Source organism: Lepidochelys kempii, chromosome 1 (genome assembly GCF_965140285.1).
Source record: "Lepidochelys kempii isolate rLepKem1 chromosome 1, rLepKem1.hap1, whole genome shotgun sequence".
NCBI lineage: Eukaryota > Metazoa > Chordata > Testudines > Cheloniidae > Lepidochelys > Lepidochelys kempii.
In genome coordinates this window covers 322934217-322950438 of record NC_136380.1, presented here as the reverse complement: position 1 = coordinate 322950438, position 16222 = coordinate 322934217, and the positions used below count along the sequence as shown (strand labels likewise).

General features: G+C 39.7%; 1 protein-coding gene across 1 annotated transcript in view; it reads right to left on the bottom strand.

Moving 5' to 3' along the window:
- Positions 1-16222, bottom strand: part of CELSR1 (cadherin EGF LAG seven-pass G-type receptor 1) — a 265989-nt gene that overhangs the window by 13899 nt on the left and 235868 nt on the right. Inside the window, exons 23-27 of the mRNA XM_073328377.2 lie at positions 13977-14103; positions 11307-11507; positions 5556-5730; positions 2183-2295; positions 1573-1652 (exon numbers count right to left, since the gene is read on the bottom strand). Of these exons, the coding sequence (XP_073184478.2) occupies positions 1573-1652; positions 2183-2295; positions 5556-5730; positions 11307-11507; positions 13977-14103 (696 nt within the window). The remainder of the gene's footprint in view (positions 1-1572; positions 1653-2182; positions 2296-5555; positions 5731-11306; positions 11508-13976; positions 14104-16222) is intronic.

The following is a 16222-nucleotide window of genomic DNA, read 5'->3' as shown; positions in this document are numbered from 1 at the left end:
GCTGATGTACCTCACTGGGTTACTGGAGTTAATTAGTTAATGTCTGTGAAGCACTTTGACAAATAAAGTGGTCAATAAGCACCAAGTAATAATTCTCTCTCCTGGCACAGAGAGATAGTTCCTAGATCCACAATTTGCTGCAGAAAGGAGGGATTGAGGCTGGAGCTGCATGGCTCTTACACAATCTCAGCTCTGAAGTTTGGTGCTGCGAGCAGCATGATGCTCCGGTTGGCATTACTTTCCAAAAGTTTCCCATGGTTCAGTGCCACAACTAGCAGATCTCATAAGTGAGGATGTTCAGAGGCCACATTCCTCAAGGCAGTATTATTAGCAGCTGGGGAAATGTTAAATGAGTTGCCCACGGCCATGGCTGAGTCAGGAATAGAACAGGGAGATAAGCGTCTGGATATCCTAGTGACTGGGCAGGCCCTTTCTGAATGTTTGAACAGAAAGAATTCAGTAGCTCCTGATTCCGAGAACTACTCTCAAGCTACTCAGACCTTAGACCATTCAAACAAACATGTTAGAAGTCCACTTTCCTTGACACTCTGCTGTTTGTTTACTTCTTGAATTTCTTCCCCATGGACAATAAAATCAGTAAAGTCTGCTTTAGTTCTGTTTGTCAGTTTCACTTTCAGGTTCTCCTATCTGAGCACAATGTTGCAAGGTTTGGATTGCAGATATTCCAGGAAGTATTTATTTGTTTAGAAATACTATTTTCACTTACATTTAAAAAAACTATGGAGATAGTTCTATTGTTAAAGGCTTGTTTTTATAGAATATAGATTCTGGGACAAATATGACCTTCCATTATATGGCAATTAGACACTCTTCACTTAAGGAGATTAAAAAACAAAACAAAACAAACGATAACTTTTAAAGAAATCACTTTTTTTCTTATTGTTTCTAAAACTGCCCACCAGTCCATGTGTTCAAGGAACAGTTAGTGGATGCCTTGGGAAATCTCATATAGTTTATTAATTTGAAAAACGGGGCTGTCTAACCACTAGCTAATCACATTATAGTTCACAGGTAAATTACAAGCTTTGGGTAAAACATGACTTAAATGGAAACAGTCTATCACAGAGCCAGGAAACTCAGCAAGTTTCAGCATGTGGAATTTCTGACTCAGACCATCTCAAATGGCGGTGAGGAGAACATATCCTTCTGTGGATTGGGATGGACATGTTGCCTCAAAAGACCTTTGCCAAAACAGCAGCAGGAAAGAGCACTCCTGGAGGCACACCTATAAATCTGATGGTGCATGAGGAAGAAAGGGAGAACTCTCTGGGCCTCATGTCTTCCCCTTCCATGCCTTGCTATATCCCCACCAAAGATGCAGAGCCCCTAGTCCATGGAGGGGTTTCTACAGAGCCCAGGAGTGGGGTTGGGGAGAAAGGATGGCACACTGGTTCAGCCTCTTCTGCCCAGCACAAACTGCCCCTGTTTGTACAGCATTCTGCTTCTTTCCCCACCCTCTACAGTTCTCTTTATAGAGGACATGATCTGTCTCTTTATTATTCCTGGTCAGGGATCTTCTCACCAGTTTTTGAGCCTTGACTGCAAACTTACATGACTCCAGTTTTTTCAAATGAGCGTTGTCTTCGTCTGCATGATGCTTTCACTGCTAGTATAAAGATGACCGTGTTGATCTGAAAGGGAAATGTAAATAACACAAAGTAGATCTTTCTTCCTGAACTTATCAGAGCTTGTGTTTCACTGACAATGGAATTTTTTTAACATCAAAAGTCTTCAGTGCCAAGAGCTTTTCTCTTGTTGTTAGGGGTTTCTTCATATTGCCAAACTGACTGAGCTTTGAGCCAATGACCATTAGCAACCTTCTTGGGATACTATGCTACTGAGTTTGCATTAATACAAATCTGATAAGACAGCCCTAAACAATGAGTTTAAATGAAACTCTCATCAGGGGGTAGGAAAAAGTAGAAAACATGGGCCTGACCATGTAACCTTTACTCATACAATCAGTCCTTTCTCATGCAAGTAGGTCCATTGATTTCAATGGGAGTACTCATGTGAACTGCACTTACTTTCACAAGGGATTCTAGATTGGATACAACAGTTTCACATTTAAATAAGATTATGAATAGATAGTGATCAAACAAAAATAAAAAGACAGTAACAGAGAACAGTCAGCGCAAGATGCAAACTCCACAATACTTACGACCACAACGATCACAATAGGGCCTGCAAAACTCCAGATAAGGGTATCATGAACAGAAAGCCAGCAGAAGTCAGGGTTCCCATAGCCCTGTGGGTCCAGACCCACAGCAAGACCTAAATCACAAAACAGAAAGAAAAGGATAACAGGGAAAATTAATGATGATCACTGTAGGATCGGGATGTTTATACCATGCCTAATCAATCACAAGGTTTTAGAATCAATCCGAGTGATGAACAACGATAACGTGGTTAATAAGAAATTCCAGAAATAGAAAACAACACTTACACTTTTCCAAAGTCTAAACATAAAACCAACCATCATTCCATATTAAATACTACTCCCAATTCTTCCGCTGACCAATACGAAGTTGGACCATATAAAACCTATAATAAATGTGTGTGCCACAATAATTCAGTTTCAATTAATTTTATATAGCAGGATTAAGAGAGAGTAACAAAGCATTTAGGGTGAGAGACATTTTGAGAAATTTCAATAAGTCAGTGCCCCATAATGACATACATAATTATTTCTCTTATAAACCAAACAGATATGAAAGTCTCAACCTAAGAGATCCTCCTTTAGCAGTGGCTTGAAACCAAATATTGTAGTTTCATGGGTAAGTAAAGCAATTCCTTCTTTTCTTAAAAAAAAACCAAAAAAACGCAACAACCTTGTGTTAGTGCTTATGAATGAGAGCTCTAGAAAATGGAGACATTTTTTCACAGAACAGGTTACAGCCTGGGCAGAAGCAGCGTAATCTACTTCAATCCTGGCCTGGGGAAGCCATCTCTAGGACAGTCCCTATGCCCATACAGTCCTTAGTCTCTTTGCTCAGAGCACCTACAGTGATGCCAAATGTGGTGGTAGATTTTGCAATGTTGACACTTGTCCATGTAGAAATGGCTGAGACCATCAACTTATTTTCTGTACAACACTGCACAGCTATTCCTTCTTAACGATGCAGAAATTTATCCCAGAGAGGCACTTGACAGATATTATAAGGAAGATGACTATTGCACATTATATTATTTGGGAGTCAGGAAGATGGTAATTGCAATACCTTTAGGTCCTGATTCAACAAGGCATTTAAGCATGATAACCTCATTCACTTATATGAGAGTACTTGTGCACATAGTCCAATACATTCATAAATAATTCACTGAAAGGGGCCTTAATGCTTTGATGAAAAGTCACTGAGTAGGGTAGAGGGAAGGTAGCTGTATTTCACCCTGCCTATTTAAAGTTTGGCCCAAAGCCAACGTTCACATCTGGTACAGGCCTTCCAGGCTATGAAAATTCATCTGTGGCTGTTTGGCAAAGGGATATTGGATCTGTTTCCTCTGAAGTATGGACTTGAGATGGGACTGCCTCCTCTCCCTCTCACTATAATTGGTTTTTGCACCACAGTCTTTAGCAGTCACCACCCAGAAAGAATTAGCCATAAATGATTAAAGGTCCGTAAAATATTTTATACAGCTGTAATTCTGCAGACACAGACTCAGTGCTCAGGACTCAATCCTGCCATTAGTGGGGCTTTAACCACAATTTGGCCAAACATCTGGCTCTAAGATTACAGTAAAAGTGATTTCACTTTCCAAATCCCATCCTATAATCCTCTAAGTGAATGGGGCTAGCTTTGGCTCTCTCAGGAACACTGTTCAACTACTACTGAAATCAATGATAAATTAAAAGGGTACATCATCTGAGGGTAGGATTGAGCCCATAGAATTTAATACAGGTGGCACAGAATCTTTCTTAAAATTTCTCAGTTCAGTAATATTCAGCTGGCATGACAAGGGTTGCCACGCTATCTACAGAACCCTCCAGCCCAGCCCACAAAACCTCTCTGTGCACTGTGCTGCCCTTCCACTTGTGCAGCAGAACTTTTCTAATATAGATATGTTAGTGCTGTTAATTAACTCAGGCGATTAACAAAAAAATGAATCGTGATTAAAAAAATTAATCGCAATTAATCGCAGTTTTAATCATACTGTTAAACAACAGAATCCCAATTGAAATGTATTAAATATTTGTGGATGTTTTTCTACATTTTCAAATATATTGATTTCAATTACAACACAGAATACTGAGTATATATACAGTGCTCACTTTATATTATTATTTTTTATTACAAATATTTGCACTCTAAAAATGCTAAACAAAAGAAATAGTCTTTTTCAATTCACCTCATACAAGTACTGTAGTAGCAATCTCTTTATTGTGAAAGTGCAACTTACAAATGTAGATTTTTTGTTACATAACTGCACTCCAAAACACAATAATGTAAAGCCTACAAGTCCACTCAGTCCTACTTCTTATTCAGCCAATTGCTAAGAGAAACAAGTTCGTTTATGGGAGATAACGCTGCCAGCTTCTTATTTACAATGTCACCTGAAAGTGAGAACAGGATTTCACATGGCACTTTTGTAGCCGGCATTACAAGGTATTTACGTGCCCCTTCATGCTTTGGCCACCATTTCAGAGAACATGCTTCCATGCTGATGACACTAGTTAAAAAAATAATGTGTTAATTAAATTTTGACTGAACTCCTTGGGGGAAAATAGTATGTCTCTTGCTCTGTTTAACCCGCATTCTGCCATGTATTTCATGTTATAGCAGTCTCAGATGATGACCCACCACATGTTGTTCATTTTAAGAACACTTTCACGGCATGCATGCATGTCCTCTGGAATGGTGGTTGAAGCATGAAGGACATATGAATCTTTAGTGCATCTGACACGTAAATATCTTGCAATGCTGGCTACAACAGTGTCATGTGAACGTCTGTTTTCACTTTCAGGTGACATTGTAAACAAGTAGTGGGCAGCATTATCTCCTGCAAATGCAAACAAACTTGTTTGTCTTAGCAATTGGCTGACCAAGAAGTAGGACTGAGTGGACTTGTAGGCTCTAAAGTTTTACATTGTTTTATTTTTGAAAGCATAATTCTACATTTGTAAGTTCAACTTTCTATCGCAGCTGTTCTATCGCAGTGTAGACATAACCTTAGTCTACCAGCATAGGACGAGCAAAATCTCTCTAACCTACAGAGTAAGTAATTACAATACAATGTTACTTCCGAGTGCTTTCAATACATCTTGATTTGATCTGAATTCAAATATGTTTTTACCGCTGTAAATATCAGAAAATTACTTTCATTAGGGCAAGCAGCATTCATTGTGCTGATTTGTCTAGTTCAGTCTGATGTCTTCTTGTTTGCTGGTGGTTATTGCCCTGATTCAGGAAAGCACTTAAGCGCCACTGACTACAACAGAAGTTAAGCACATGCTTTAATGCTGTCCTAAATAGAGGGGGAGGGGAAAGGAATGAAGTTGTTTTGCCTTTTCAGCTTTGGTGACCTACTTCCCCTACCTGTTATAATAGCAGGAATCCCCCAACCAACGACATAGTAGAACCTCATATGTCCAAAATTGATGTTCCTCACTTCAGTCAGCATGCGGTAGATGTGGAGCTGTTCCACAAACATCCAGGCAAAGGTGCTCATGTAGAAGTAGTGCAGGAGGATGGCTATCACAGTGCACACAAACTGGGGAAGGGAAAAGAACACTGAGATTACAGCTGCTCCTGCTGAACCAACGACCCTTGCAACACACACAAGACTGGATATTCACTAGATGTTAAAGAAAATATTAATAAGTCTTTGAAAAAAACTGTACATTAAAATTGATTTAATTATTTTGTCATAGTCTTAAGAGCTTTAAGGAAAGTGAGTTTGTAAGCCTTTATTTTTAGATTGTGTGGCCTGCATGTGGTCTGACTGTTGAGAATTACATATTTCAGTCTAAAATTCTTTCAGTTATTAAACCCCCACCCCTAGGACTCTTTTCTGAAGTTAATTTCTTTGTGCGTATTTGCTGTACCTTTGATGGCTTGGGCCATTCTAACACACTCACCTTGTTCTGTGTGCAACACTTAACAATTTAACAAGAAAACAGCATTTTTGCAGAAGCAAGGCATGGAGTCTCCACTACTTTTAATAGTTTAAGATTCACAAAACCAAGATGGAAGCCAAGAGGCAAAAAGTTTCTTAGCAAGGCTGCTGATTGCAACCTCTGACTTTTGGTTCCATTTCACAGTCTGAGGGATCATATAGATCGTCCTCCTGACAATGTAACACATACACAATGGCAAAGAGTCAGATGGATTCAACAAAGCAGGCTTAGCTGCCACATGAACATCCGATGCAGTGAGCTGTAGCTCACGAAAGCTTATGCGCAAATAAATGTGTTAGTCTCTAAGGTGCCACAAGTACTCCTTTTCTTTTTGCGGATACAGACTAACACGGCTGCTACTCTGATAACTACAAATGGTACATTAGGGCTTTATGGGGCTGACTGATCCCTATCCTGAAGCCAATCTACAACTAAAAGCCCCCAAGACATCTACATAGGTTCTACATATACTTCCCTAATCCCCATAAGCCCTGAGAACCTTCTAATAGTGCCTTAAGTGATGTGGCTAACATCTGCCACGTGAAGTTCATTCTCTCTCACATCCTCTCCCCAGGGGGAGGATTGTGTGTGCAGTGGAGTGTTTTGTTTTGGTAGGGTTTTGTTATGGTTTTGTTTTTTTTAATGTACATGCTGCTGTGTGTTTATACTAGAGCAGTCCAGGCGGAAGAAGTGCGCCTTGCACAGGAGTGGAAGGTGATGAAGTTTGTGATGGTTCTGGGTTCCTGTGGGAGTTCATCCCTCAGGCTTGGACTGGCCCCTGAGAAAGCTCCACCTCTGCACTAATGAGCTTTACCCAGGTGGTAAAAAGTTCCATTATGCCTGAGGAATGCAGTTACTGGCCACAGTCTTCATCCTAGAGCCTTATGCGATCTAAGCACTTGTAAACATTAAGTCTCACCTCTCTCCGAGGCACTGTCTCCTCAGTTAAAGGTACATAAACCTAATAAGTAGAAGGAAAAAATACCTCATGCTAGGGCCAGCACTAGATTAATGCACTACTAAAGGACCACTTAGCCCTAAGGTGAATTCCAAAGGATCTTGGATACCATAGCTAATTTTCCAACGGTGTAACAATTGGGGTCTAAGCAGGCCTACCCCAATTGCAGTTCAATTTTTGGAAGATGGGTGAAAGTTTATAGAATGAATAACAACTCAAAATGATAGAAAGAGTACGGTTAAGTATGAACTAAAAAGGGCCACTGATCTGAACCAAGACTAGACTAAGGTAATAGTTTGAAACTAGATAATGATGGACAAAATTGGGATATTGGTAATTAGGCTAATTGGTGGTGTAGATAATGAGTAGATGGTCTATTCCACCCATTATACCCCTTTCTGAACCCTTAAAAAAAGACTTCAAAGAACAAAAACATGGATGCTTGGGGGATTCCCTTGGGACTGGCTAACAGGCTGTTGCTGCACTCCTGAAACTCTGCCCATTGCTGGTGAACCTCAAGGATCTTCGGAGACATCCAGACCCTCAACTGGGTTGTGAAGATGCCTGACCATCACCAGCAATGATCACAGATTGATACATGTGAGATCTAGCTCTGTTCAATCTAAGAAGGACTCATGAAAGTGAGAGATCTGCCAAGACTAGCCAGATGATGTCCCAGACTGGGCAAGTAAGTCCCAGAGCAACATCCATCATGGATGAGCTGCTAACCCAGAGCATGCGTCCATGACCGACCAGCCACCCTGAGCCTGTGAATTTACAGAAAGCTGTATTCTCCCCCCACCTTTGCTGTCCTATTTTTCCTCCCCCTTTTTTCTGTCTGTTTTGCCAAAAGTGGGAATAATCATAAGAACCCAGAGCTGAGTTAAAAATCCAACAACAGAACTAACACCTTCTTCCCTCCTAAGAAGGGGTATTTGATAAAACAAGGGACTCTACCCGATATCCTTTGGAAAGTTTTGATTAAGATTGGTTTGCATAACCACTCAATTTTAATTTCAAAACGCTTTATGCTTTGTTTTGGATTCTTTCTATTCTGTACATCACAATCAATACATTTTCAGATTCTGGCATGACCTTTCTAACTTGTTTGACATGGGTCTAAGTAGGCCAAAGTCTCTGTACTCAGAACCCTGAAGCAAGTTTAACTGTTCATGTTGGATAGTGACAGGGTCAGGATAACACTTTTGACTCTCTCTTTTATCCCTCACATCAAATTCCATCAAATTTAATACACCAAGTCCTGCTGAAAGTTTAGCCCTCAAAATAAAAATTCTTTTGCTATATTAACAAAGGTATGGTTCTTTATGCTTCCACTGGCAAATATCTGTGCAGGCTGCAGCACTGAAACTCTGCCTTTTTCAGGTAAGGAACAGAGAAAATAAATCATTGTCTGTTTATCAATAGTCCACAGGGGATTAAAAACCTCTCCCTGAAATGTGATTGTTCATTTACAGAAACCCATAAAAGCCAGGCCCAGTGCCAGCCCCTTAGTATTATTTGTGCTCCAACATTCTTTTTCATTTTGTGTTCATCAGTGCATGACTCGTTAAACAACTCTCATTCCACACAGACAGATGAATAATTCCCTCAAACACACATAGCTTACAGTCCTCCCGGCTTCTTAAATTGACTGGGGAGGTTGTAAGGAGTGGCCTTGTATGATATAAAATGTATTCTCTAACTTAAAAAGACTTTTTAAAATGGCTTAAGGTTAAGGATATTACAGTAAATTATAGTAACCGAATCATGGAGAGGAAAATGAAAAGGGTGGTCATGTCCCTGACACAATGGACATTGCAGTATGAAAATGCCAGGAAGTAATACTGATGGTATTAACAATGCTTCGGAATTACCTTGCTAAAAATGAGCTAGTCTACTTTTTTTATATCAATTAACTCGGCATTCAGTTTACAAAAAGTAATTGTAAATGGGGGGGGAGGGGTTCTAGTGGGGTCCTGCAGGGATTTGTTATCTGTTCTTGGCCCACTGCTGTTCAATATCTGTATCAATGATCTAGAAGAAAATATAAAAACATTGTTAGTAAAATTTGTAGATGACACAAAAATTGGTGGAGTGGTAAATAATGATAGGGAAAGGTCAGTTATACAGACCCATCTGGATCACTTGGGTAAGGGGCTTATCTGAGCAACATGCATTATAATACAGCCAAATGCAAGGTCACAATTCTAGGAATAAAAACTGTAGGTCACACTTGCAATGGGAGACAGGAATGCAGTGATTGGTCCAGCTTTGAGCAGGGGGTTGGATTAGATGACCTCCTGAGGTCCCTTCCAACCCTGATATTCTATGATTCTATGACACTGGAAAGGACTTGGCAGTAATGGAAGATAACCAACTGAACATGAATTCCCAGTGTGATAAATTTAATAATAAATTAATTAATTAATAATAATAAAAAGGCCAACACAATTCTTGGATGTATAAGCCAGGAAATATGAAGTAAGAGGAGGGAAGTCGTATTACCTCTGTATATGGTATTAGTGATACCATTATTAAAGAATAGTGTGTCCAGCTCTGGCATCCACACTTTTAAAAGGGATGTTGAAAAACTGTAAAGGATTCAGTAAGGAGCTACAAGAATTATTTGAGGTCTGAGAAAACATGCCTCATATAGCGAGAAATTCAAGAAGCTCAATCTATTTTGTTTATCCGTAAGAAGTGACTTGATCATGATCTGGAAGCATCTAAAGGCGGAAGAGATTTCTGACAGTAGATACATTTTTAATTTAGCAGAAAATGTATAATAAGATGCAATTGCTGGAGGCTGAAACTAGACATATTTATGCTAGGTGCAAATTTTTAATGGCGAGGGTACTTTGTAACCACTTACTTAGGGATATGATAGAGAATCTACCACCTGAAGTCTTTAAATCAAGACCACATATCTTTCTAAAATATATGCTACAGTCCTAACGGAACTTATGGGCTTGATGCAGAAAGTACTGGATTGAAGCTCTTTAGCCTGTATTATGCAAGAGATCAGACTAGATGATCACAATGGACCCTTCTAGTCTTCAAATCTACATGTCTTTTGCATTTCTCTCCCCTTGGACAATGAAAAAATCAATGCAATCAGCTTCACTTGTGTTTATAGCTACCTTCTCTCTCAAGTTACTTATCTGGGATTTAGAGTAAAGGCTGTTTAAAGATATGTCTAACAGAACATTCAAATAATATTTACGAAACATTTCTAATGGTCTAAATTGTAAAAGCTTGTTTGTATGATTTTATATTCTTTTCACTGCAACTCCATGCCCCATCTGTACATTGGCTGTTTACGCAGACTACTAGTTCTCTGGTCCAGGAACCTTTCCTTTTGCCTGTATGCACGGAACCCAGTACATTTTGGATGCCATTAATAAATAATAATAATTGCTACATAAAAATGGCTACAAATGAGGCACTGATTATAAAACATGAAAATGTCATGCATATTGTATTTCCCACATTCACAGTTTCAATCCAGGTTGCGTTTCCCCATGCACACTGGCCGGTGCAAGAGAAGGCTGCACTAAGCTATAAAAATATTCATGCTATGCCAAAGCCAGAAACCACAGTGAATGGAAAGCACAGTGCTAGGCAATGGGTTTCCCTGTTGTGCCAGGAGGTAGCAAGCTACCTGTGCCAGGCAATCGGCTTCTCCAGCATGACCGGTGCCAGTGTGGGACATGCACACTGCTCTTGAGTGACATGCCTTTCGGCACTAGGAGCCGAACATGGGACATGGTGCTTGGTGACATGCCTTTCGGCACTAGGAGCTTCTGCGTGGGCTTCTAAAGGAGTCTGTTCTGCACAGTACTGGAGAGATAAAGTGAGGTAGAATGTTATCAGGCAGAACCAAAGGAGGAAATCAGTATGTTTGGGGTTCAATTCTTATGTCACATTTGCCCTTCGGGGGGCAGTTTTCATCTGTTACCTGGGGGAAAAAAATACCTTCCCTATCTAATGGGACAACTATTCTTCCCAATGAGTGGTGTATAAAAAGGTGTAGGCTTCATACAAATGAAACCTTCGTGCTCCCTCCAGCCCCCCCAAAAAAGAAAAAAGAAAAAGTGAAATAGATAACAAATGATCAAAACTTGCAGTGTGAACACTCTATTTACAGCTTTACACAAAGCTTCAGTCATTGAATGGCAGCTGGTATCCCAAAAGCACTGAACTGGCTCTTACCGGGTTTTCTGTCTGATTGATTCCAATAAGAAAGACCAATTCTGAGAAGAAAAGGGCAGCCACCAGGTTTTTGTGAATGCTGTGTAGGTTTGAACGCAGTGTTCGGATCAGAACTAGCAGTATGAAGGTCATCAGCAAAGCCACCAATGAGATGGATACAGTGGTGTAAGTGACTATCTTCAGAGGAAGCACCTCGCCATTCTGTGGAGTGACAGATTAAAAACATCTCTGTAAAGCTTTCCTTCTAATTATGTTTTTTGTCTGATGTTATTTCTTAGGAAAAAAATTTAACTTTTAGCTAATATCCAGGCAGAAAATTTACTACAGAACAGATGGAAGTGGGGACTCAACCTTTTGAGCATGAAGAAAATGTATCATAAACCCTGTTACATGTCGGGTAAAACTAGCTCACTCGGGGGATTAAAAATACAAAACCACCATTAAGTGAATTTCAAACTACCAAACCAGTTTTATTTTTGTCCTGATTTACAGCTTCCTGAAGAAAATCAGTGTTAACAGGAAATCAGTATGTGCCAAGCAAGAACCCCTCAAGATAGTAAATTAAAATCTAACTCTTTTCAAATTGGCAACTTCACAAGATCTATACTGTAGTTTTTCAACTGACAAGTGTTGTTTTGTGCACTGCGGAGCATACTGATCTGAATCTGGCCTCTGGATTTAAGTAAAACTGATGCTTAACTATAGATAACTACAGTACAATCATATTTAGAAAGATGAACATGAGTCTCTACTTCTATGACAACTGTAACTTCTTAGGTGGGAACTTGGAATTTTCATGAGCTTTGCATTAGTGGTTAGTTTGTCAAACTTGACTCTCTGTGGCACAAAGCAAAACAAGGCCGTCTTTATGTCCAAATCTTGCTTAGCTTCCTCCCATGAGTATTGCCAGCAAACAAACAAAGCAAGAAATTGGAATCAGGACATTACATTCCACAGATGGCGTTTCATCCAGAAAGATTGCAAGGGTTTTAACTAACTTTAACCGAGATGATCTTTTGTGCAGGGCAGAGGGCTCACAAATCTGCACTGAAAAATATGGGTCCCTATGGAGAGGGGGAAAAGGCTAACAAGATGCTCCCTTCCTCCCTTTAGCCATTTTCCCCTCTTCAAAAGATCATCAAGGCCCCCAGACTGACCAGGAGTAGGCAGGCATTAGACAGCACACACTCTTTACAGAGTAGGTTGTGCCTTGAGCAGCAGTAACTCTCCACTACATGCTTTGTGGCTCCTCTCTGCACACTCACAGAATGCAGCAGGACGTCATCACCAGTAACAGTGTGACTGCCAGTCTCGCTCTGCTGCTATGGCTTGGGGAGGGGGAGGCGAAGGCATAATGGGGTGGGGCATGGACGTAGGGCAATACAGAGTGGGTACACAGGGTGGAGAGCAAGGATCCAAATAATCACAAGACCTCCATTGCCTTTTTGGGCCTTGTTGCCTGCCCACTCTGGACCCTATCTGTCTTACAGACTGTGTGGGGAGAGTTACAGACACTCAAATTTCAGTGGAGCTGTTAAGTTTATGCATTTTTGTTCGTTCCCATTTACATATTTCTGGATGAGGGGAGCATGTGGACATTTCTACATAAGGACCACTCACATATCTATAAAGCGCAGCCACCTGTGGTGTGGGAAGAAGTCTTCATCCTTATCAGATTGATTAAAGCAAAGAAAAACATGTCTCATAGCGAGACACTCAAGGAGCTCAATCTATTTGGCTTAACAAAGAGAAGATTAAGGGATGACTTGATCACAGTCTATAAGCATCCACATGGGGAACAAATATTCAATATCTTGCTCTTCAGTCTATCAAACCAAGATACAACAAGATGCAATGACTGGAAGCTGTAGCTAGACAAATTCAGACTGGAAATAAGGTTTATATATTTAACAGTGAGGGTAATTAACCACTGGAACAATTTACCAAGGAGTTGTGGGGGATTCTCCATCCCTGGCAATTTTTAAATCAAAACTGGATGTTTTTCTAATAAAACAGGAATTATTCTGGGGCAGGCTTATGGCGTTTGTTATACAGGAGGTCAAACAGATCCTTCTGACCTTTAAATCTATGAATATATGGTCTGGAATAATTGCCACAGCTCCTCCACACAACCTATTTGGGGGTTCCCAAACATTGGCTCTGTATAAACACATGTGGGGACCCCTGTCCTGATTATCCTTGCTAGCTTTCTCCATATCCATCTATTAGGACAGCACAGAGCCCCCGGTCTGCAGTGTGCAAGAACCCCCAAGCCATGTGACTGCTACCCCATAGCTGGACTTTAGTGATGGAGAGGGCCTTGCACAGGCCCTCTACAGCCGAGCAGAGTTCAGCCCAAAGCAGCCTTTTTTGAACTGAGAAGGAGTCCCCCCTACCCATACAATATTCTAATCTGTAGTCTTGTGCATCAATTTTTAGTCCAGAACTACGTTTTTATGTCCATGTAATAAACTCAATGAAAATATGGACATAGGCCTCACTGCAGCAGCACTGGCAGGCACTACAAGAATACATCTCTGACATGCTGTTGGCTTTATTTGCAGGAGAAAGCAAAGAAGGAATTAACCAGTTGGGGAAAAGCTCTTAAATCACACCTGAAGCCTCTTAAAAACACCTTAGCCCAGCAGCTGCATGAGTGTGGCCACTCACCTCTCGTTTTGAAATGTCCATTAGGACTGCAAAGCTGGTCATGTGATTGCACTGGCAAGAAACATGGCTCTGATTTCTGGAAAAAAGCTCACACCCTTTGGAGGACCAGCCTCCAGACCCACCAACTCTGTTGAATGAAGAAAGCACAAGTAAAGTGATAAACTTTTATTGTTCTAGAGCATCCTTACATGACCACTTCCTCCTTTCACTCCTCACCCCATCAATGATATTAATCACTAATGCAGCTCTCAGTTTTAGATTAGTGGGAACAGCATCCTAGACAAAGTTGAACATTGGCAGCCTTCACCTGCATTGATTTACTGGGCCACTATCACCCTGAAATCTAGTCAGTTTCAAAAGCTGAGTCAGAAATGGTTTCAGATATAACATGCATCCCCTTTTCTTTTTGTCCAATTTTTGTGACAAAACAAAGTGATGTCACTTGTGCAAAGTAAACAAAGTGAAAATACCAAGAAATATATTTTCACCTTTAATTTCTCAGTCATCTTAGGTATTATTTCACCTATGATTGTTACAAGTATTTTCAAACAGAAGTGTGAGATTTTAAACTGTGTTCTTTTAAAATCAGATTGGAGAAAATATGACAAAACACAATATAGAGAACAATATTCTATATCGAGGGATATCCTGCACCAGCACCAGAGAGGAACAGATAACCCAGCAAAGCTTCCTAATTCCACCAGGTATAACTCCTCTGACTTCAGGGATGAATTTGTCCTGAAATCTATTACTCTAGTCTGTAAAAATTATGAACAACAAATATTACTGTATTCATTTCAAAGGCTTCTAATTAGACATTTTAACTGTTTTTTCCATTTGGCAATATAATATTTTAACTGTGTTTTTAAGATAACTAGACCCTTGAAACACAGTTAGCTTATTTAAAATTCTTTTGTTACAAGAAATTATAAAGCCAACGAACAAAGTTGGTTTTTAACGGCAACTGTGAAGAAGCCACAAAATAGACTGAAGTACCAATGAAGTAGTCAGCAATAAAAGAGGCAAAGTATCAAACTATTTAAAACTATTGAGTTATTCTAACCCGTAATATTACTGAAAAACTTTACAAACATAGGAATTGTCATTCTCTTTTATGAGCTATTCACAGAAACAATTGTTTAAGGTGTCAAGAAATTGCTTCTCTAAACTTAATTACTGCTGTATTAGATTTTCATTGCCCCTTAGAGCTCTCTTGAAAAATGCACACTTGATATGTTTTTCCTGAAAAAGAGACTATGATAATCCTATTAGTATATTTGTAATCTCATGATTTGGGACTTTCATTTTTTATATTTATATATTCATTTTAATACATCAGAATTATGAAATGCTGAATGAGTAGTTAACTCTTAACACAAAATGTTCATTCCTTTTTCCCACACCCTTAAAAATATTTCAAAGAGGATTGCTCTTCATATTTTCACAACGTTGTAGAATCCCAAAATGCTTACACAACGTAATATTGTTCATAGCATTCTCTGTATCTTTAAGGAATATTTGTGTTTTCAACTTTCCTCTTTATCAAATATGAAAGACTAGACTAGACTGAGAATATTTCTCCTTATTCTCCCTACTACTTCCTTCCATGAAAGTCAGACACAGAAACTGCTGCTTGATCATGATGGGCTGAAAGATGGAATGGGAAGGGTCAAAGGTTCCATAATAGACACTTCCCTTCCCACTCACTCACACATCCCTTTTATTTTTCACTAAAACAAAGACAAATAAGCAATAGTTTATTGGAGGAAAGATAAGTTACTAGTAACTAGCACAATTGTCCTTGTGATCAACTTTTTATTTCAAAATGATATTTTGAGGTTAGATTGTGGTGTATGTAATTCAGTTTAAAATTTGTAATCTCATCAACTGTTTAAGAACCACATTTCCACTTGTTCTTGTATGAAGAAAAGCTAGCTGCTATAATTGTACTTATATATAGCCAAATTGGGCTTGGTCATGCCACAGAGAGTATGGGAAGGCACAGGGAGTCTTCTCTGCTTTGCGCCCCTTCAATTGCAAGGACTGGAGGATGGAACAATAGGCAAGGAACCCAGCAAGCAAATCCTAACAGAGATTTCCTTCCCAGAGCTCCCAAGCAGGAACTTTAACACAAGAGGGGAAAGCTCACTCAGAGTTTGTAAAATCACTGGCTTTCCTGAGGCTCATATTTCACTGTGATAAGATATTGCAGAAAGTTACATATCCTGCAGTGAGAGTTTGTTAGA